The sequence below is a fragment of the Vulpes lagopus genome, chromosome 3 (genome assembly GCF_018345385.1).
Source record: "Vulpes lagopus strain Blue_001 chromosome 3, ASM1834538v1, whole genome shotgun sequence".
NCBI classification, from domain to species: domain Eukaryota; kingdom Metazoa; phylum Chordata; class Mammalia; order Carnivora; family Canidae; genus Vulpes; species Vulpes lagopus.
In genome coordinates, this window is record NC_054826.1 from 59,254,817 (window position 1) to 59,277,781 (window position 22,965).

Below are 22,965 nucleotides of genomic sequence, written 5' to 3' on the forward strand. Positions count from 1 at the left end.
CCCGCTGCTCCATATTCAATGAGGCAGCCAATGGGAGGCGAGGACGGCGCCGAAGGGGGCGGGGCCGCCGTGGACCCCGCCCCGGGAGCGGCCGCCGGAGGGGTCAGCACTGAGGCAGATAGCGGATCCCGGGCGGGGCGGGGCGGGCGGCGCGGAGGGGGCGGGCCCAAAAGTTTCCTGCCCAACTTTCGCTGCCTCCTTCCTCCGCCCGCGCGCGCCGCGGCTGCAGTCGGGGGGAGGCGGCGGCGGCGGCGGCTGCGGGCGGCGCGCGGGGCGCAGGCACCGGCGATCCGCGGCGGGGCTCGGGCGGCGGGCAGTGGGCGCAGCTCCCCGGTGCCCGCCCCTCCGCTGCGGGGGGGGGGCGCGAGCGGGCGGCCGGGGAGGGGCCGGCACCGCCGCCGCAAAATGAGCCTGCTGTCGGCCATCGACACGAGCGCCGCTTCGGTGTACCAGCCCGCGCAGCTGCTCAACTGGGTCTACCTGTCGCTGCAGGACACGCACCAGGCGAGCGCCTTCGATGCCTTTCGGCCCGAGCCGCCCGCCGGCGCCGCGCCCCCAGAGCTGGCCTTCGGGAAGGGCCGCCCGGAGCAGCTGGGCTCGCCCCTGCACTCCAGCTATCTCAACAGCTTCTTCCAGCTGCAGCGCGGAGAGGTGGGTGCCCCCGCGCGCCCCCGCCCTCCGGCCGCCGCGCCGGGCCTTCCCCTCTCCGCCCCGCTCTCCCTGCCCGGCCCGGCCCGGCTCCGCGGTGCCCGGCCCTGCTTGGCTTGGCCTCGCTCGGCTCTGCCAAACTCGCCGCCCGATGTCCCCGGGGCGCCGGGAGCGCGTCACCTCCCGGCTGAGCGCGGCTGCGAGCAGCTCGGGCGCAGGCGGGGCCCTCTTGCTCCTTCTCCCGGCCCGGCCCGGGGCGCCCAGCTTGAAGCGGACTGGGGCGGGGGGGGGTGGGGAGCCCCGCTGGGTGGGGGGCTCCGGATTCTCTCCAGACAGCTGGGGCGCGGCCGGGGCGGGGAGCCCCTTCCAAGTGTCCTTCCCACGCCCAACCCCATCCCCCCCTTGGCCAGGGCTCGCTGGGACCGGGAGCTCAGATTGTGCTCTGGAGCTCCTCAGCAGGGGCCTAAAATCTTTTCTCCTCCGACCTCGGGGGAGGCTGACCCGAAGGGCACCCTGGAGAGCAGGGCTTTTCCTGCTGTTCCTGCACAGGGACCCCCAGATACATCCTCCAGCTGCGTGCCCTCCCCCAGCCACATAGGAAGTGGTTTTTGAGGGCTTGACCCCACAGACTGCGCTGTCCGTCCCCCCCCCCCCCCCCCCCCCCCGCCCTCCCAGCCTGGAAGGAAATGAAAGGGAAATCCTCTTGAGCTCTTGGGAGGGGGGCTAGCCAGGGGGAGAGCTTTCAGCTGCCCAGTGCCTTCTCCAGAAACCTGGGCTGGCTGCTTTGCAAAGTCTGCCTGTTGGGTGGATTTGGTTACAAAGTGGAAGGGGCAGCGCACATCTCCGCCAGCCAGATAAATACACAGATTGCCAGGACCTCCCAGCCCCTTTGCAGAGGTCTTCTCCAGAGCTTTCCTAGATACCACTCCTCTCCCCTTTCAGCCGGAGGACTCCTCCTCCTCCTCCTCCTCCTCCTCCTCCTCCACTCCTGCCTCTTTTGGGAATTACAGATACCCTTCTGTGGCCTTCACTCATCCATCTTCTGGCCGCTCTCCCTGCAAAAGTGCAGGGGGAAGGCGTGGAGGAGAGGACACCCTCGAGGGCTCCTTTTCCTTCTAGACCTGAGCCCAGCAGTTAGTTTGAGGAGAGTCAGAGTTCTGAACGGGTCCGGGAGAAGGGCCTGTGTACGTGTGAGTGTGCTAGGGACGAGAGGGGGAAGCAGAGGGTCTCCCTCTCTGGTACCATAATATGTTCCTCTCTGCCAGTACTGACGAGGGGCAACGTGGGCATATAAAGCACTGGCCTGAGGCCTCAAGGCGGCCAGTACCCGGCCAACTGAGAGGAGGACTGGCTGACCTGTGCTGGGCCAGTTGGGCAGAGTGGAGGGCAGTGAGCCTTCAGGGCCACCCCTTGGTGCCAGGCGAAAGTATTTGTATACCACAGCTCTTTGTAAACTGTAAAGCACTCCCTCCACGGGAGGCATTATTCTTGGCTGGAAATCTTTCTTTCTTATAAGAGACCCTGCCGCCTCTCTTCAGGGAACCGGCTTCAGTGACCAGTGACTTTGGAGGACAGTTTGCGAGTGCCTGGGTCTTTTACATTGTAATCGTGCCAAACATTTGTTGAGTTCCTTGTGGCCCCTTAGGGAATCAGGGACAGGCCAGCGGGGGCCCCAGATCAGAAGACAGACAAGATGATACGATGTGAGTGGGAGGTGATTTCACGGGGGCGCTGTGGGAATCCCAAAGACGGTGACCGTGACCTGTATGAGCCCTCCCCTCTCGCGGGTCAAGTGGGGGGGGGGTCCCTCATCAGCCTCTACCGGCCTCCCCCACTGCTCTGACCCTATGGTGGCCTTCTTCCCCGAATGTGGGACCCTGCTGAGAGGCGTGGGAGTTTAGGGCCATTCACAGTCTGCTCCAGGAGTCGGATGTGCCCTCTCTTGGAGATGTCTGACTATCCAGGATCCCAGCTGGTTCTCGGGGAAACCTGTCTCCGATCACTACTGCTGACCCCAGTTACCCCGCGAAGAGGTGTGTTCCCTCTCTGGAGCCACTGTGGAAGGAGCTGTTAAAGGCTCTGCAGAGCAATGGTAGAAAAGTCTCTTATGACCTGAGTTGGGGGGAACCCCCTCCCCTGTCTCCATCTGGGCCTCAGATCACATATTCATCGAATTTAGTCTCTGCTGCCCCTTAAGGTGTTATGTATGGGCCTGGGATTTGAGGCTGCACTGGGGGAGCTAAGAGGGGCTCCTCGGATGCTCACAGGCCAGTAGTGGCTTCCTTGGAGGGGCTGGAGGGCTGTGCCTGCCGACTTCCCAAAGGCTTTCTTGGCTTTAGACCCACTCACTCTCACCCCTCACCCGCTTCGCCTCCTAAACCCTCTTGGAGCCCCTGCCGTGCTCCTGGGCTTTCCTGCGTCCAGGGCTTAGCCAGTGACCTAATATGTCTCCAAAATAGCAACTGGCTAAGAAGGCGTGAAAAAATGCCCCCACCTGAATGCCACCAAGGGGCTGGTTGGAGAAGCAGCAAATCATGTGTGGGCCAGAGGGGACTCGACGAAGGGACCCAGGGACTCAGGAGCATCGCCATTCTGTGCAAGGCCTGGCAGGCCTGGTGGCAGTGCCTGCGGATGTGACTTGCATGCTGACCGCTGACCACGGCCTGTCTGCACCAGTCCGTGTGCCAAGAGCCCACCCCCCTCCCGCACCACCCCCGGGCTGCTCCCACCACAATAGCAAAACACCATGAATGCAGCTGGGATTTGGGCGGGGGGGTTGAGGACATGGGGCCACAGAAGCCCATTGTGCCCCTGGAACCTCAGCTCTGGAAGCTGAAGATAAGCCAAGGGTTCTGAGTGGAACACTGGCCCTGGGAGCAGAGGGAGATGCAGAGTTCGTGGGCAAGGGCAGGAGCGAGCACCACGAGGTGTCTTGAATGCTGGTGGGGGCTCTTCAGCTTGTCTGCGTGTGGTAAGGGTGCCAGGCCAGAGCAGGCACAGACACTTCGCGCCGTTTCTGCAAAGGCCTCGGTCTAGTGTATGGGCCCTGGGAGCTTCAGTTTCACCCCTGATCTGTGGCGACAACTCTGTGTCTTTGGAGAGAAACTCCTGGGGCTCTTGGCTGAGCCCCTCTTCTGTCCCTGTAGGTACCCAAGGAAGGCTGTTCTTGGAGTGGGGGTCTTCCCTGCCGAGTTAGCTTGGAATTTAAATTCACAGCAGCGTGGGGGCTGTGGGACTCCACCTCCAGAAAGGGAGAGGTACCCCTCTTGGTCGAGCATTAGCTCTTGGGCCTCTGAGAGAACCACAGAACCGCTCCTGGGTTGTGCCTGTGCTCCCTCAAGAGGAGATAGGGCTGTCCTGCTCCAGGTCAGAGTCCCAGGGCAGCCGTTATCTTCCCCCTCTTCCTCCAGGGGGAGACGGATGTGGCCCTGCAGTCCAGTGATGGCTTATGGAGGTTGGGGGAAGGGCTTTGGGTCAAATATGTTTGGAAAGCAGAAGACCATCCTTCCCTTGGAGACACACAATGCCCCCCGCGAAGGCTCTGAGCAGGCCTGCAGCATGCAACCTTTCTTCAACCCAGCGTTTCCATCAGTATTTGACCCAGAGAGCGTTGTGGGCATAGAGCATTTGACAGTGTGGATCTGAACACCTCCAGGCCCAGGGACTGCTCCGTTGAGGCACACCTCTTCCTACCCTTGGGAGGGTCTTCAAGGGGCTATTAACCCAGGCCCTCTCCCCAGCCACCCCTCGTCCCCGCCTTGTCCTAGCGCCATCACCTGCAGTGCTGAAGACCCTCTCCCCTCCACTGCCCAGGTGTGTCCCCTGGAGGTTGAGAACAGCAGCAGGGGTGTCACAAGGCTCTGTGCACAGGGCTTCAGCCCTTCTGCAGACAGGGCTGTTAGACCCTTAGAGGAGCTACTAAGGTGTCCTGCTTTAAAGGGCCCCGAGGTCTTGACAGTCTTCTGAAGGTTCTGTGTGTCACCTGTGCCGTCCCCAGGTATAGATGAGCCCAGGCTGCCTGGCCAGGGTGGATGTGCAGAGCAAAGCCATGTATCTGTGTGAGGGTGGAGGTGTGCCTCAATGGGGTGGGGAGTCGGCTTCTGGGGCTGGAGTTCGTTCCTAGCAACTTTTGGGGTCTGTGCAGGTGTGGGAGGGGGCAGCGCCAGGTCCTAGGAGGAAAGGGCATTCCAGCCCCACGGAGCTTGGGAGGCTGCCCGGCTCCCTCGGGCAGCCCTGGGAAGCCGAGCTCTGACTCAGGCAAGAAGGACCGTCATCCGAGGGCCTGTAGGCTGAGGTGGCCCGGTCCTCCCTCCATCAAATTAAGTTGACTGGGCAGGTCTGGACTCAGAAGGGAGGCCGCAGCCTGTGGACCTTCTGAGTCAGGTGGGAGGGGGAAAGCAGGCAGGATTTGTAATTTGTAATTAGCAGCGGCAGAGAGCCAGGCTCCGTCAGCACCTAAAGGGGCGCCTTGCAGAGAAGACGGCCCCGACTCGCAGTCCCTTCCTCCTGGGCGGTGCTTTATCCTGCCATCTCCCATTTTACAGAAGAGAAAACAGGCCTGGCGAGTCACCCAGCAAGTCAGGGGCAGAGCTACATCTGGAACTCTTCCACACTCCGACTGCAGTTGGCTCTGTGGCTCCTCGTGCTGGCTCTCACCTGGATCATTCTCTGGGCCCCGGGGCAGGGCAGGCCGTCACCAGGGACGTTCTGTGGAGCTGCGATGCCTCTGATCTCGGATCTTTTGAGGAGTGGTGGGCATTGGCGCATTGATCGCGGGTACCGGGTGCCCTGTTCCAGCCACTCCCTAGGAACCTGGCATGGGGCTCCAAGGGACGCAAGTCCAAGGATGGCCTGGCTTGGGAGAGTCCGAGGATGGGCGCTGAGCACGTGCTGGCACTCTCGTCTCATACCATAGCCTGCGTGCAGCATCCCCACTGTCCAGGCTCTTCAGGAGGGGGATGATACAGTCCGGGCACCAGTGGCATGACCAGGGCTCCAGCCTGGGTCTCAGGAGGCTTGGTCTGTGCTGTGTGGGTGTGGGCCTGGGCGTGGTGGCATGTAATCATTTATCCTGTCCTCCTCTGGCCATACCGTGAAGCTTCATGAAGACACAGCTTTGCAGTCACCGTTGCTTCTACATCAACGCTCTTGCCTGCCCTCAACAACTGGCAGAGGCCAACTTCTTTCTGGCACAAGAGGCTGCCCCTTCTCTGAGAGGCTTTCCCCAGCTGCCATGGGGGAGCACACCTCCCTCGAGCGTCCATGGCCCATGGAGGAAGGCTGTGCATGCTTCTGGTGAAGCGTGTCGTAGCAATTGCTGTTGCTGAGGAATGTACGCTCTACGTGTGTGTGTGTGTGTGTGTGTGTGTGTGTGTGTGGACAGCTATGTGGTCAGCATGCCGAGAGTGGAAATCCTGCCTTTTTCCACCTGCAAGTCCCAGCTGCTGTTGCTTGGGCAGTGCCTGGGCCTTGCGAGGTGCTCAGCGACTACGTGGACGGCGGGGGTGGGGGGGGGTGCGGTGGCTGACTTGACTGCCCCGTCTCCTCCCGTCTTGCTTCTCTGGGGTTGTGACTCCACGAATGTTCTCCCCAGGCTCGTGCCCTGTCTCCTGTTTCATCTCGCAGGAGGAATGTGTGTGGATTGCTTGATTGTTTGGGCAGAGCTGGCTTGGGAGATAGTAAAGCCCCATCCCTAGAGGTGTCCCAGCAGAGACTTAGGTGCGCTCATGGTTCTTGAGTGTCTTTGGTTAGGGACCTCTTTGAGAATCTGAAGACTGTGAGAGTTCTCCTCCGCGCTCATGCACAGAGTACAGGCAGACGTGCCCACACAGACACACGCCTTTGCACGCGACTTCCAGGGGCTCATGGCACCCCTTGCATCGAGAGCAGAGCCCAAGCCGAGGCCCCCTGCTACAGGGGCTGCAAACCTCAGGGGTACCCCCAGAATGGCTGAGTATTAGAGTCCCTTTCAGCCCTCAGATTGTCAAACTCATGCTTTCTGCTTTCATTCAACAACCACATCCTAGAGGTGAGAGGCAAGCGGTCCCCAGTGCTGTGCTCTACGTGGGCAGAGGGCATCTGGCTGTACAGTGTGAGCACCTGTTGGGTGAGTGGTGAGCTGGGCGGGAGCAGGAGGGATGGAGTCCAGGGGGAGGGTCTCACTGGGTCTTCTCTGCTGTGTCCCGGTGCCACCCAGCTCCTCCCTCTCCGGGTCTGGTCCATTTCTCTCCACCTCCTGCTATCAAAAGGACTCCTTGTTTAGGGTACAGTCTTTCACTGAGCTCTGGCTGCATGTAGGGAATTGTGTTTGGCCCCCGTGGGTGAATGGGCCTCCAGGAGGCCGTGGCGCTCCTGGGGGTCTTGGGCCAGGGGTTGCTGCTTCTGGCTACGGTTTGCCCTGCCACCTTCTGTGACCCTGGAAACAGGAGCAAAGCTGGGCTCTGATCACATCTTTAGTTGAGGTGTGAGTTCACTTTCCCATCGGCCAACTCCCTGCCCAGCCAACAGGTTGTCTCCTTTTCTCCCTGGGGGCAGCACACATCCACCTGTTCCTGTGTGTGTGTGTGTGTGTGTGTGTGTGTGTGTGTGTGTGTGTGACTCTGGGCTGGAGCCCCAGACAGACCCGAGGGGTACAAGAAGTGCAGATCCCCTTGGAGAAGGGGTGGAGTCATTTGTGAAATGAATGGTTTCTTGTCTTAAAGAGAGGGGTGTGGGTGTGTGGTGTGTGCACATGTGCGTGCGCGTGTCTGTGTGTATGGAGGGGGACGTGGGGCGACTTTTTGGGATAAGAAAGCAGTTGTCCAGCTGATGAAAGAAGAGCTGGGGACTAGGATCAGAGATCCCCACTGCCTCCCCTGCCTTCAGGGCCATCTCTGGCCTGGGGGGCGGGGGCAGGACACCGCCTTTGCCCGGGCCACGCATCCTCAGATGCTTCCCTTCTCGTGGCCTTGCCCACTGCCGTGTCCTTCCCTGCGGGTGTGCTTCCATCTCTGCTGGCTGTCCCTCCTCTCTTCTCAGCCCTGGTCTTCCTCCCCAGGAGAAGCCTCTCTGCACTTGCCCTGACTCCTGTCTGCCCCCTGCCTGCTGTGCCCTCTTACTGTCTGGGAGGGGCACGGAGGCAGGGCAGCATGGCAGGCTGAGTCAGCCCTGGAATCTCTGCCTCCACACTCCAGGTCCCTCGCAGAACCCCCAGCCCGAGGGCCCAGACCCCTCACCCGGCCCAGACAAGGTGGGGCCTCATCTTGCCAGGGCCGAGGGGCTTGGCATTTATGAAGTCACAGGCCCCAGGAGGCTGGTCCACACCTGATGTTTTCCTCTGGCTCTTTACTATAGGAGATGCCAAGCCTTGGAGGCCCTGGGGAGCTGAGATATAACAGGCTGACTGACCTGGGTGCGACTCTCCCCTTAGGCACATGCTGGCTGTTTTACCTTGGGCAAGTTACTCAGCCTCTCTGAGCCTCAGCTCTCAGGTCTATGAAATGGAGCCAATAATGCCCATCCAGATAGTGTTCTTGTAGGTAAAAGAAAACCAAGAAAGGGAAAGGATCCAGTCAAGTCTATGACACAGGCAGGATCAAAATAGATTTCAGCGTCTTCCCCTCTAACTTTCCCCGGCAGTCAAGCCAGAGCCTTGGAGAAGTTCCAGCCATGGGCAGGCAACGGATGCTCTGTCCCCCAGATATTGTACGAGGATCCCACACTTCCTGCTAGCTGCTGGGAGGACGGGGGAGGGAGAGATGGTCTCTTCAGGCTGATGTTTTGTTCCCAGTGGCTTCCACCCACCCCAGTAGTGGGGCTGCCCTCAACCAGTGCCCAGAGCAGCTTAATCTGTGGTGAGGGTTCCTATTGACTCAGTCCATGGCAACTCAGAGACTCTCCAACCTAAATCTTTAAGATGTTAGGGCGTTCATTACCTTGTCTGTCTCAGGGTTACCAGGCCTTTCCCCGCCTGTGATTATCTGCACCCAGGACAGTGGCAGGTGTGAGAGTGGCAGGTCTGGGCTCTGGGGGTGATGGAACGTCGCAACATCTTTGCCTTTGTCCAGCTTGTGGGGGAAATGAAGAGGCTGCAAAGCTCCTTCAGTCAAGGGCAGCAGCGTCACGGGTGATCCCCACCCAGCCTAGCCCCGATGCACAGGGCTCTGACTGTGACATCCAGGAGGCCCCTGGAGGTGGCAGGGACATCTGAGGCCAGAGGGGCCTCCGGAGCACATGAGTCTGTGCTTCTCCCACTGCCCCTTGGAGCCAAAGGCCTGGGTCAGAGGAAAGGGTGGGTTCGAGACCACACCACTAGAGTTACAACCAGATTGAGAGCCAGGTCCTGGAGGAGGTTGGATGGACACAGAGGGCATCCTGGGGGTGGGGGCAGCAGGCACAGAACTGGAGGGGGAAAAGCAGGTGCCCCGTGGGACACCAGAAGGAGCAACGTGGCTGTTTGGGAATCAGGAGCAGACTGATGAAGGGCCTCACCCTCCAGCTCTAGGCAGTAGGACTCGGAGCAGGTGGCGCCCGTGGTGACCAAGTGCCCTCTGCGTGGTGGGCTCTGGAGGTGTTTTCAGTAGCTGGTGTCTGGACCTTCAGAAAGCAGGGATCATCAGTTTTGCCCTCCTTCCCTGTTTGCATTGTGTTGCATTTTGCTGATGGGAAGCCCACGAGGCCAGGCCTTCCTCTGCAGCCAGAGGGGGGGCACTGCGTGTCCTGGCCCCTGCTCTGTCCAGTTCCCACAGGCTGTGGAGAGGGCTGAGAGGCAACTTGCCTTTCACCTCTATGGCTGGAGCTCCTCAGGGCTTCGGAGAGGAAACAGCTTGCTGCCCCACCCGCCCCTTTAGCCAGCCGGCAAGCGGGACCTGTGGTCCTCGGGCCTGGCTGCATGCCCTGGTCTGTGCCCCAGGCTTCTCTGGGCCTCAGTTTCTCCATTTGGACCATGCGAGTGGTTGGGTCAGCTGTTTGCTCCGTCCTTTCATCCTGAATCAGGGCTAGGGGAAGGGAGCTGGGGCGGCCAGGAGGGACAGGCCGGAGCACTCTAGGGAGGGAGAGGCGGTGAAGGGGAGAGCTCTGACCTAGCTTCCCTGACCCGGAGCTGCCTGCACCACAGAAGCTGTGACACTCCTGGGGTGGAGGGTGCGGGGGTCGGGCTGCCAGGGAGAGGACAGGCCGCTCAGAGGCCTCTGGAGGCCCAGGGATGCCTGAGGGGTCGCCCGTGGGCAGCGCAGTGTGGCCACAAGATGGGGGAGAGGCTGTTCAGGGTGTAATTAATGTGCTTTTTGGCACCCACTAGACTTCCCCTTCCTCTTGACAGTTTGCTGCCAAAACAGTCCCGATTCCTGTGAACTTGCTTAAATCTTATCCAGAAAAAAGAAAAAAAAGAAAAGAAAAGAGAAAGAAAAAAGCAAAGAGAAAGAACGAGGGGCGGGGGGGGGGGGGAATGAAGAGGGTTGTTATTTGTGAAATTGCATTTCCCAGCCATGAGGGTGAGTCACACCATTTGGAGCTTGGAGTTTCTTGTTTGGATGAACTTTTCTCTGGGAGGCTGTCCTCCCTCAGGCCAGTTTGGGTGGGGAGAGGCCTCCAGTCAAGCTAAGGAGAGACCTCGGTGGTTGGAAAGTCCAGGTGCTCCCAAGGCCAGGTAGGGCTGGGCCAGTCTGGACAGACTGCTCCTGGGAGCTTTAAATTGCAGATCCGGGCTGGGGGGGTTGGGAGGGAGGAGATTGGAGGGAGGGGGGAGGGTTAGTGTTTCATGGGGAGAGGGTTTCAGTTTGGGACGATGAAAAAGCCCTGGAAGCAGGTGGTGGTGATGGTCACACAGTAACGGGAATGTATTTCATGACACAGAACTGGACCCTTAAAAAAAAATAAACTATTAAAATGGTTGATCTTATGTGACGTATTTCTTACCACAATAAAACTGTAGGTTCCAGGCTCTCGGTCCCAGGTGACTGCTTGGGTAGGTCTGAGGTTGGGCCTAGAAAACTGTCTTTGTTAGAAGTTTCTCAAGTCATTCGACACAAGTTTGAACATAGTTGCCTCATCTGTAAAATGGGGACAGTGACTCATAGGGGTTGGGACGAGCATCAGCTCTCTTCACGCGTGTGCAGTTTCTAGTACCCGGGACATCGTAAGTGCGCGGTAGATGCGACTGGTGTCGTCGAATCCCATTGCCGTTGGACCCCTCCGCCCGCCCCCGAGGGTTGGCCAGCATCGGCTCGCACGCCTCCAGGGATGGGGGACCCTCTGCCCGTCGGGGTGGACCACTCTGTCTTGGCCCATCCGTGAGCTGGAGAGTCACCCTCACCCTGAATGCAGGCTGGTGTCGGACATTCCACCGGTGCTGGCTTTCATGGTAGCACTGGGCAGTGGTAGAGCAGAGATGGTCAGCAGGAGGCCTCGAGTTTTGTGCCCAGACGTCATGGGCTGACTGTGTGTGTGGCCTGGGCTGCCCTGGACGTGGTGTCTGTGTCTTTTTTTTTTTTTTTTTCTTTTTTTCCCCCAGATCCTAGGGTCTAGTCTCCACCTATAGGAGAAGGAACAGAGGCCCAGAGAGGGAAAGGACAGGCCACAGGCCACATAGCAGGGTGTCCAGGCAGTTGGAAGAGTGTGGCCCCCAGATGGTGAGGGCTGTGTCCTCTAGGAGGGAATGCCAGACCCCCAGAGAGGGAACAAGTGGGGCGGCTGAGGTGTGTGAGGGGTGCACTGCTCTCTGCCCCCCTCCCTCCCTGCCCGCACTGGGGAAACGGAAAGGACTGTGCCCGCTCTGAGCCTCCATCTGCCCTACCTTTGTAAGGGACCCAAGGCAACTTCCTCGTGGTGGGGGAGCTCTCTTCCCCTCGTGGCCTGGGGACTTCCAGGAACAAGGCCGCCTCCCCATGAGAGCCAAGGCTCCCCAGGGTCTATGGTTCACCCCCCATGTCTTTGAGCGCCTGCGCTGGGACCAGAGGATGCCCAGGCCCCATGCCCAGGTTTGTCATCGGCCCTCCTGGAGAAGCTGCCTCCTGACAGCCTTGGCCTTGCACCAGGAAAAGGCGACCATGGCTGTCCCCTGCCAGCCTCCCCACAGGCCCCACCTTTGCTAAATTCCAGTTGGGCCTGGCCGCCCAGAGCCCGTGACTCCTATAAATAGAGGCTGTATGCACCAGGAGGGGGCCTGGGCCGCGTCTGCTTTGAAGCCAGGCAAGACATCTGGTTCCTGTCAACTGGAGGTGGGAGATGTGGGGGAGGTGGGCCACTTCCGCCCGGGCTCCCCCAGGGCAGACCCGGGCGGCCTCGGGCTCCCTGCACGCGGCGTGCATAGGCCTCGAGCCACAGGACACCGCGCGGAGCCCCGAGCCTCAGTCTTCTCTCCTGTACAATGGAAACAAGACTCCAAGCCAATGCGCCTCTTTCTTGTAAGATGGGGAAACTGAGTCAGGAGATAACGTGACCTCACCGTAGCCTCCCCCCAGAAACCCTAGAGGTAGCTGACATGGCTCCTGTTTCCCGATGGGCCTGTGGCCCGGAGAGGGAATGGGCTCGCCCGTGGAGGTGGGGTGTGAACTGAGTGGGCAGGAATTCCCGGGTGTGCTGTGCACGCGTGTGCCCAAGGGCGTTTCCTGGGGGAGCCCTCACACCTGTGTCCCCCGCAGGCGCTGAGCAGCAGCGTGTACAAGAGCGCCTCGCCCTACGGCTCCCTCAACAACATCGCCGATGGCCTCAGCTCCCTCACCGAGCACTTCTCGGACCTGACTCTCACCTCGGAGACCCGCAAGCCCAGCAAGCGGCCCCCCCCCAACTACCTGTGCCACCTGTGCTTCAACAAAGGACACTACATCAAGGACTGTCCCCAGGTAAGGCAGCCGCCTTCTCTGGGTGGAAGGCGTGCGACGGCCCCCGCCCCAGGGCCCCTGCCACGAGCACGTGGCCGCGTGGCCCCCTGGCCTCCACGTCTTTGTCCCTCTGGTATTTCCGAGGCTGGCTGGTGGGGATGGGATGGAGCCTCAACTTGGAGCTGCGCTGGCTAGTGAGGGGCCCTGGGCAAGGGGCCCCCAGCCCAGGTTCTGGGCCCTCACATCTCCACCAGCCTTCTGCGGGGTGGGTCCTGTTACAGTGGGGCAGGATGGGGGCCAGCGGCCTCCTCGCAGCTCTCCCGAGAGAGACCCCATCTCCTCACACTCACAGGGAAGGAATGCGGGCTCTGGGCCAGGAATCCAATGTGCACCCCCTCCCCCAGACCCCACCTCTCCCTCCTCTGTGGCAGTGCTTGCTCTGTCTCCTGCTTGTGAGGGAGGAGGGGAGAGGGCCTTGCCCCTGACTTTGTGCCCCCAGCGTAGGTCTGGGTGGAGGCCTCAGGTGCCGCAGGCCGGGCATCTCTCTTGGGGTGGGAAGGGGGCCCCGTCTCCTACCCAGTGCTTCGTTCTGACAGCGTGGGGCTCCTGGGGGCAGATCCCCTCACTCGGAGATAACCCCTGACTCTGACACATGTGGCTTTGGGATCCTGGGGAGAGAGGTTAGGGCTGTTTGAAGTACAGTACAAGATGATCGGGGATTCTTTATCCTGTTATTTTTTCATATTTTCTGATGTTTTTATAATGTGTATTTTTACTTTTATTTTATGTATGTAATGGAAATGGGATCCTGGAAACTCAGAAAATCCATGTAGTCGTACCCTCCAGATGTTACAAGCCCAGGGTGCGGTTGGGTGGGGCTGGGTGCCTCCGGACCAATGGGAGTCCGAGATGTGCTCCTTGCTCATTGCTCTTCTCAGAGCTAGCTGTGCCATGCCACAGGTCCTCCTTGCTGCATGAAGTGTGGCCAGGCACAGCTGCATCAGTGTCGCCTGGGAGCTTGTTAGAAATGCCGAATCTTAGGCCCAACCCATGACTGTTTTAGTAAAGTCCCAGTGATTTGAGTATACCAGTGATCTCAGCCTCCCCCCACCCTCGGTCAAGAGAAGCCCGCCCCCGCCCCTGAGTGTGGGAGCTGGCCCGCTGGAGGCCGTCTTCCAGACCCACACCCCAGTGGGCCATGTCTGCCCTGGGTGTACGATGTAAGCCAGGGGCCCTTGGCATCCGGAGATCCCAGCACAGAGAAAGGCCCCAGCCCCCAGGGGTTCTCTGAGTGGGATGAGGACCAAACAGGCAGCTAAGGATCTGGTTGGTCCTCAAGGATGTGCCCACCCAGGCAGCAGCCCCTTGTGCCATCCCCGGCTGAGCCCCCATGAGGGGACTCTGAGTCACCTACCATACCTTGGAAACGTCCCTCGTCATCTGCCTGTCGCCTGTGCTCACAACTACCCAGTGTGTCAGGTCTCCTGCTAGCCTCTTGTTACGTGCTGCTTTGTGGGAGTCAGGTACTTGCACAGGGCCATTGAGCCAGTCCGGGGAGGAGCTGGAATTTTAACCCTGGCCGGCAGGTGACGCTCAGACACCCGCAGTGGCTCTGGGGGCTCCGAGGAGGTGTACCAATGCCGAGTGGGCAGCCTGGGAAAGCCTCCAGGAAAAGGAGGGCTTGAGTGGGCTTGGCAGGTTGCTGGAAGAAGGGTGGCCAATCTCCAGAGGCGAAGAAGGATGAGGCAGAGGAGGAGGGGTGGTGAGGGTGAGTGTGTGAGTGTGCACGTCTGGTCAACCCTCTCTCCAGAAGGGGTCAGAGCTCTTTTAAATGTGGGGGCAGAGTGTCCCTGACCTCAGTGCCTCTCAATTTCCACCATGGTGCAAACCTCAGTTCTTCCTTTATATGGATTCCATAGCGGGTTCACTTGTGCCGAGCTCTTCACTTTGCTGCAGAAGGAGCACCAGCCCCGTTTACAGGTGAAGACACAGAGTCTCAGAGAGCTGAGTGCTGGCGAGAGGGAGGAATGTCTGTGACCCAGGCTTTGGACCTCAGTGCCCTTTGAGTTCTTGAGCATCCATACCAGTCCAGGCTGAGACACCCATGGCCGGTGGGGCCTCAGTTTACCTCTGAAGCTGGTAGAGGCCCTCTTCCAGCTCCACTGCAAACCTGATTCTATCAGAGACTCCTGTGGGCCCAAGGGCCACCCTCTACCTTTCATGAGGGTTTCATCATCTGTAAAACTAACACATAGAATTTATTGAGGATTCAAAGAAGTAATGCATGGAAAGTGCTTAGCATGGTGTCTGGCATACAGTAAGCACTCAATAAATGTTGGCTAGCATTATTTTTTTTTCTCCCTTGGGTAACAATGGAGAGTGTGCCTATTTGGTGAGGTACTAGGCATTTTGGCAGGCTGGAATGTAATTAGATGTTCCCCACCCCTCACCTGACCCCGAGCTCCAGGGACAGGTGCTGGCCTAGATTCATCTCTGTACCCCACATGCTGGCTCAAGATACGGCACACAGCAGGTGCTCGGTGTAAAGTCTTCCGGAATGAAGGAATGGACAAACAGGGCTTTTATAAGCCATGGAAAACTCTGTTTCAAATGAAATATGAGCTCAACATATATGATAGTTAAATGTGGAGAGGGAGGGACGCCTGGGTGGCTCAGCAGTTGAGCATCTGCCTCCGGCTCAGGACGTGATCCTGGACTCTCAGGATCTAGTCCCACATCGGGCTTTCCACGTGGAGCCTGCTTCTCCTCCCACTGCCTATGTCTCTCTGCCTCTGTCTGTGTCTCTCATGAGTAACTAAATAAAATCTTAAAAAAAAAAAGTGGAGAGGGAATGCTTGTTTTGGTAACACCTTTAGTGAGATATAATTCACAGAACGCGTGATCGACCCATTTGAAGTGTGTAAGTCAGTGATTTTCGGTATATTCTCAGAGCCACTCAACCATTACCTCAACTATAGAACATTTTTTTAAAAGATTTTATTTAGTTAAGTAATCTCTACACCCAATGTGGGGCTTGAACTCATGACCCCAAGATCAGGAGTCACATGCTTTACCAACTCGGCCAACCAATTGGTGCCCCAATTGTAGAACATTTTTATCACCTCAGAGAGAAACCTCATACTCTAGCTGTCACCACTCGCTGGCTCCCCAACCCCTAGCAACCAATAATCTACTTTCTATCTCTATAGATCTGCCTATTCTGGACATCTCGTATAGACAGAACCATATAACATGCGGTCTTTTGTCCCTGGATTCTTTTATTTAGCATATTGCTTTCAAGGTTCATCCATGTACATAGTAGCATTTAATCGGTTCCATGATTTGGGAAGTGTTCCATCCTGTTCTATGTCCTGGAAGAGTTTGTGAAGAATTAATATTAATTCTTCTTTGAATATTTGGTAGAATTCACCCACGAGGCCATCTGAACTTGGGCTTCCCTTTGTGGGGTAGATTTCTAAAATTATGAATTCAGTCTCTTTTTGTGTTAGAGGTCTATTTGGATTTTCCGTTTCTTCTTGAGTCAGTTTCTGTCGTTTGTGTATTTGTAGAATTTGTCTGTTTCATCTAAATTGTCAAATTGATTGGCATGCCGTTGTTCCTAATATTCTCTTATAATCCTTGTCATTTCAGTAAGGTTGGTTATAATGCCCCCCTCCTTTATTTCTGATTCTTGTAATTTGAGTCTTCGCTCTTCTTTTTCGTGGTCAGTCTAGCTAACGGTTTGTCAGTTATGTTGAACTTTTCAAATAACCAACTTTTGGTTTAGTTGATCTCTTGCACCCGTTTTTGGTTCTCCATTACGTTACTTTCCACTCTAATCTTTTAAAAAAAATTGTGGTAAAACATGTGTAACATGAAGTTTACCATTTCAACTATTCTTACGTGTACAATGTAGTGGCATTAAGTACAGTTGACTCTTGAACTACATTGGTTTGAACTATGTGGGTCCACTTGTGCACAGATTTTTTTCCAGTACAATAACTATTTTCTCTTCTTTATGATTTTCAAAATAACATTCTCCCTTTTCTAGCAAACTTTATTATGTAGAGCATAGAATACATGTAATATACAAAATATGGGTTACTTGACTATTTTTGTTATCGGTAAGGGTATTAGTAGTTAAGTTTTGGGGGAGTCAGGAGTTATACACAGAGATTTTTGACTGCTCTTGGTGGGGGTTGGTACCTCAACCCCCATATGGTTCAAGAGCCAACTCTACATTCACATTGCTGGGCAACCATTACCACCATCCATCCATGAAACTCTCTTTATTTTGTGAAACTCTGTACCCATTAGGCAATAACCCCCTCTCTTTCCCTTCCCTAGCACCTGGCAACTACCATTCTACTTCCTGTTGCTATGAATTTCACTCCTCTAGGGACCTCATATAAGTGGAATCACACAGGATTTGTTGTTTTGTGGTGGCTTATCTCACTTGACATGTCCTCAAGGTTCATTCATGTTGTAACAAGTTTCAATTTTTCCTTTCTTTTTTTAAGGCTGAATAATATTCCAGAGAGTGTGTGTATGTGTGAGTGTGTGTAGACCACATGTTGTTTATCTTTGTCCATCAGTGGACAACTGGATTGCTTCCACCTTCTTGGTGTTGTGAATACTGCTGTTAGGAACATGGGTGTGCAGATAACTCTTTGAGTCTTTCTTCCAGTTCTTCATTCTCATCTTTTATTATTTACTTCCTTCAGCTTGTTTTAGGTTTAGGTTTGTTTGCCGTTTTTCATCCAGTTTCTTGAGATGGAAAGTTAGGTCACTGATTTTACATCTTTCTTCTAGAAGTATAAACTTTCCTCTGAGCTGCATCCCATAATTCTGTATGTTGTATCTTCCTTTTTCATTCATCAGAGTATTTTCTGATTTCCCTGATGACTTCTTCTGTGACCCACTGGTTATTGAGGAGTGTGTTGTTTAATATCCACAATTTTGCGAGTTTCCAAAATATCTTTTTTAAAAAATATTTTATTATTTATTCATGAGAGACACACAGAGAGAGAGGCAGAGACAGAGGCAGAGGGAGAAGCATGCTTCCAACAGGGGAGCCTGATCCCAGGACTCTGGGATCATGATCTGAGCCGAAGGCAGATACTCAACCACTGAGTAGCCCGGGCATCCCTCCCAAATATCTTTTTTTTTTTAATTACTTTTTTTCCAAATATCTTTTAAAAATGATTTCTCCTTGGGGCGCCTGGGTGGCTCAGTCAGTTAAGTATCTGCCTTCGGCTCAGGTCATGATCTCAGAGTCCTGGGATCAAGCCCCACATCAGGCTCGCTGCTTGCTCACTGGGGAGTCTGCTTCTCTCTCTCCCTCTGCCACTTCCCCTGCTCGTGTGTGTGCTCTCTCTCTCTCTCTCTCTCTCTGTCAAATAAATAAGTCAAATCTTTTTTTTTTTTTTAATGAGTTCTCCCTTTATTCCATTGTGGTCAGCAAACATACTTTGTATTATTTTGGTGCTTCTAAATTTGTTGTGGTTTGTTTCATAGCATTTGGGCTCTCATCGAGAATGGTTCATGGGCACTTGAGAAGAGTGAATTATGCTGTTGATGGTTGGAGTGTTCCATAGGGTCTGTTAGGTCTAGTTGGCATACGGTGTGGTTCATGTCTTCTGTGCCCTTGGTAATGTCCTGCCCTGTTCTCGTAACCATTACCATAAGTGTGGGAGTGTTGAAATCTCTATTATTGTTCAATTAACTATTTCTTTACTTCAATTCTCCCAGTTTTTGCTGCATGTATTTTGGTGCTCCTTTGTTAGCTGCATCTATGTTTATACTTGTTGTATTTTCTGGTGACTTGATCCTTTTATTGTTCTAAAGTGTCCCTGTTTATCTCTAATAACAATTTTGGTTTTAAAGTCTAATTTGTCTGACATTAGTGTAGCCAGCTTCCTTGTGGTTACTATGTACGTAAGAGATCTTTATCTTTTTACTTTCAATCTGTTCATATCTTTAGATCGAAATTGTGTTTCCTCTAGACAGCATATAGTTGGATCTTGGTTTGCCTTTTATTCACTCTGACAATCCCTGTCTTTTGCTTGGATTGTTTGATCCATTCATAGTATTGATAATGCTATTGTTAATGCTCTTCTGGTATATGTGATTATTGATATAGTTGGATTTAGGTCTGCTGTTTTACAAATTACTCATGTCTCTTTTGTTCCCCTGTTTGTCCTGCACTGATTTCTTTTTCATTAAGGGATACTTTTCTAATGTGACATTTTGATTTCTTTAATGATTTTTTTTAAGCTATTAGTAGCTGCTCTGGGACTTGTTTTACATATCTTAACATATAAGATCTACTTCAAATTTATACTGACTTAATTCCAATGAGATATAGAAATGTGACTCCTTTATAGCTTGATTGTCTTTTCCTGATTTTTGTGGCATTATTGTTAGACATGTTACATCTATGTATGTTGCAAATTCAACAATACTTGTTATATCATTACTTTATAAAATTTTATGTGTCTCAGAGAAGCTGGAAGAAGAAAAGAGAGCAATCTACATCATTGCTTTTTGCATTTTAGCCCTCTTATTTCCAGTTTCTAGCTCTCTTCATTTGTTCCCATGAACTCAAGTTACCACCTGGAGTCATTTCCTTAGCCCAAGACAGATAGGCTTCCACTTGACTCCTCTGTGCTATTATTGGTAAATGTCTTACATTTCCAAATGTTATAGGACAGGCAGTACAGTTATATACATGTTGTTTTATCCATTTTCTTTCCTTTTTTCTTTCTTTATATTTTAAAATATTTTATTTGGGGCAGCCCCAGTGGTGCAGCGGTTTGGCGCCACCTGCAGCCTGGGGTGTGATCCTGGAGACCTGGGATCAAGTCCCACATCGGGCTCCCTGCATGGAGCCTGCTTCTCCCTCTGCCTGTGTCTCTGCCTCTCTCTCTGTGTCTATGAATAAATAAATAAAATCTTAAAATAAATAAATAAAAGATTTTATTTATTTGTAAATAAATAAGCAGGGAGCCCAATGCCAGTATTGATCCCAGGATCCCAGGATCATGACCTGAGCTAAAGGCAGACATTTCACTGACTGAGTCACCCAAGTGCCCCCCATTTGCTTTTTAAATCAGAGAAGAAAGAACAAACCCATTATTTTATGCTGTCTTTTATAATTACATAACCTCCTTATCAGAGCTTCTTGTATCTTCCTGTGTATTTGCATTACACCTGGGTTCACTTGCTTTCAGCCTGAAGAACTTCCTTTAGTAATTCTTGAAAGGTTGGTGTGCCAGCAATGAATCCTGTGTTTTTGTTTATCTGGGGATGTCTTTATCTCACTTTGATTTCTTAAAGATAGCTTTGTAAGGTATAGAATTCTTGGCTGACGGTTTTTTTCCCCCTCCCTTGAGCACACTGAATGTTACCCTATTGACCTTTGGCTTTCATAACTTATGATGAGAAGTCAGTTGTTAATATTATTGGAATTCCATTGGGAATGCTGTATTATTTTTCTCTTGCTGTTTTCAACATTTTCTCCTTGTGACTTTCATCAGTTCTACTACCACACGTCTATTTGTGATTCTCTTTGTGTCTCTCCTACTTGGACTCTGTTGAGCTGCTTGGATGTGTTGACTAAGGTTTTTCATTGGATTTGGGAGTTTTCAGCCATTATTTCTTCAAATGCTTTTTCTACTCCTTTCTCCCCTCTCCTTTTATGGAATGATTTTTGAGTGGTCTAAGTGCTTTTAAAATCTTAAATGGTCTAGGCTGGAAGCAGAATGTGTGGAACCATAGGCAGCTCTGCCTAGGGCCTGAAGCTACTGTGAGGCTCTGGGCTCTGAGTGAGGTCGCAGTGAAAGTGTGGTTAAAGCATTCACTGCCGATAGCCTGGGTGGTGGTGCACAGGAACCAGGAGATACTTTGTGGCCCCCAGTGCAGTCAAGAAAGCCGAGGTGGGTTGGGGCTGCCAGCTTTAGTGGCAGCAAAAATCCCAACTGGCTATGAGAGAGGCATGATTGCTATCTGTTGGGCCCACCTGCAGAGTTGCCTGTGCACTTCGTGTTGGCCTCTACACCTCAGCATGGCGGGCTGTGAAGACCTGAGTAGCAGCATTTTGCTCTGAGCCAGCTGCACTTGAGCCTGCACGGGTGTGAGTGGTGGTGGTGGGGGTTTGGCTCGGTGCCACTTCTGTGCTCAGGAGAGAGCAGGGCCCAGGACACACTACAGAGTGCAGGAGCCTGGTACTCTGTTAACTGATGTTTTTCCAACCTTAAGGGTGGAGAGAGGTGTCCAGAGTTCAGCCATTGGACTGATGGGGCTTCTCATAACTCCTGGGGGCAGTGCAAGGGGTATTGGGTACTACAGGAAGACTGGGAGCCCCCTGAAGCAGATGCAGAAGGTGCTGGAAGCCAATTACCAATGATGCTGAAGGGCAGCCCCTCTTTGTGGGGTGAGGCTGTGCTGGGCCAGGGTCCATCTTCAGCCAGTGTCAGCACTGGCTCTAGAAATCCAGGAGTTAAGAACATCTATGATTCAGTTCTTGGAAAACCTGCCTCTGTGGCTGTTTCCACACTTTGCCAGGCCTTCAGCTCCAGGGTAATAATAATATTAACAACAAGGATACTGGGATGCCTGGGAGACTCAGCAGTTGAGCATCTGCCTTTGGCTCAGGGTGTGATCCTGGGTTCCTGGGATTGAGTCTCGCATTGGGCTCTCTGCAGGGAGCCTGCTTTTCCCTCTGCCCGTATCTCTGCCTCTCTCTGTGTCTCTTATGAATAAATAAATAAAATCTTAAAAAAAAAAAACCAACAGTGATACTAGTCTGTACGTGCTGAGTTGACCACTGAGCTAGGTGTGAAATATGCATTAACTCATTTAGTTTTCTGAAAAGCTCTATCAGGTCAATTCCCAGATCATAAAACTGAAGCCCAGAGAAGTGAAGTGACTTGCCTAGGATCATGTAACTAGAAAAAAGCAAAGATGGAATTAAAATGTAGGTTTTCCTCATTCTAAAGCCCATGCTTTTTATTTATTTTATTTATTTTTTAGAGTGGGGAGGGGCAGAAGGAAAGGGAGAGAGAATCTCAAGCAGACTCCTTGCTGAGCACGGAGACTAACTTGGGGCTTGATCACACGGCCCTGAGATTAAGAATTGAGCTGAAATCAAGAGTCAGAGGCCCAGATCAAATCAGGGCCTGGGTGGCTCAGCCACCCAGGCCCCCCACAGAGCCCATGTTTTGTTAATTAGATTCTCTGATCTGCCGTAGCATCCAGGCTTTGATCTTTACTGTCCTTCTCAGAAAGTCAGGGTTCTTTCTTTATTTATTCATTTAAAAAATGTTTTTAAGATTTTATTTAAATTCAAGTTAGTTCACATATAGTATATTATTAGTTTTAAGAAAATCAGGGTTCTTTAAAAAGATGGGTTATTGGAAATGAAGAGGGACAAGGACCATATGAGTGGAGTCTATAACAGGCCTGGCCTGGCCAGGTTGTTGTGTCTGGAAGATTGCACCACTGGCCTGGCCCCAGGGTGTCTGAAGCCCCCAGTGCAGTCAAGAAGGCTGGGGCGGTTGGGGCTGCCAACTCTGGCGGCAGCAAAAATCCCAGCTGGCTATGAGAGAGGCATGGTTGCTATCTGCTGGGCCCACCTGCAGGGTTACCTGGGCACCTCCTCTTGGCTTCTGCACCCCCATGTGGTGGGCTGTGACGACCCAAGTGGCAGCATTTTGCTCTGAGCCAGCTGCACTTGAGCCTGCATGGGTGTGGGTGTTGGTGGTGGGGGCTTGGTTTGGTGCCACTTCTGTGCCCAGGACACATGATCTATCCAGGACAGAGCTGAGCCCAGGACATGCTACAATCACCCAGGCCTTTCTGAGCTCCTACTGTGTGCCAGGCCGGTGCTAGATAAGGCCCTATCCCTGACCTCGGTGGGATAGACAGAAACACTGCTGGCTGTTCAGGGTGACCAGTGCTACAGTTGAGTCTTGCAGGGAAGGACCAGCTCAGTCTAGGACTTTGTGTGAAGCCTCCCAGAGGAGGAGTCTAGAACTGGGGTGGGGAAGGCTTCCAAGCAAGCGTGTAAATAACGGGGGTTTGCTTTCCGGGAAGCGCGAGCCCTTGGCTGTGGCTGGCGCACTGGGTGCCTGCGGGGAGGAGAGGGAGGTGTGGCCACAGCAGGTGGTGAAGGGCCTGCGTGCCAAGCTGCACAAACTTGGACTTTATCTGGAGGGCAGGGGGAAGCCATCCAAGGGTTTAGGTGACATGCTCCGATTGGCATTTTGAAAGCTCACACTGGTGGCAGGTTGGAGGCCAGGCTAGAGGAGGCAAGACAGCAAATAAAACCAGTCCAGTAACATGGACGGATGATAAGGCCAGATATTAGGCAAGGAGGGGTGAGCAAAGGTTGGAGGTGAGGGGACAAATTCCAGACACTGTAAGAAAGTACTACCCATGGGGCATGGTGACCACTCTGGGCCACCCTTCCTCATCTCCAGAATGTATCTGTGGTTTGGGGTCAGCACAGGACTCCCCA

General features: G+C 53.9%; 1 protein-coding gene across 1 annotated transcript in view; it reads left to right on the plus strand.

Moving 5' to 3' along the window:
• The first annotated feature begins 221 nt into the window (after window positions 1–221).
• Window positions 222–22,965, plus strand: part of ZCCHC24 (zinc finger CCHC-type containing 24) — a 61,022-nt gene continuing 38,278 nt past the window's right edge. The window contains exons 1-2 of the mRNA XM_041747164.1: window positions 222–651; window positions 12,267–12,467. Of these exons, the coding sequence (XP_041603098.1) occupies window positions 406–651; window positions 12,267–12,467 (447 nt within the window). The 5' untranslated portion in view covers window positions 222–405. The remainder of the gene's footprint in view (window positions 652–12,266; window positions 12,468–22,965) is intronic.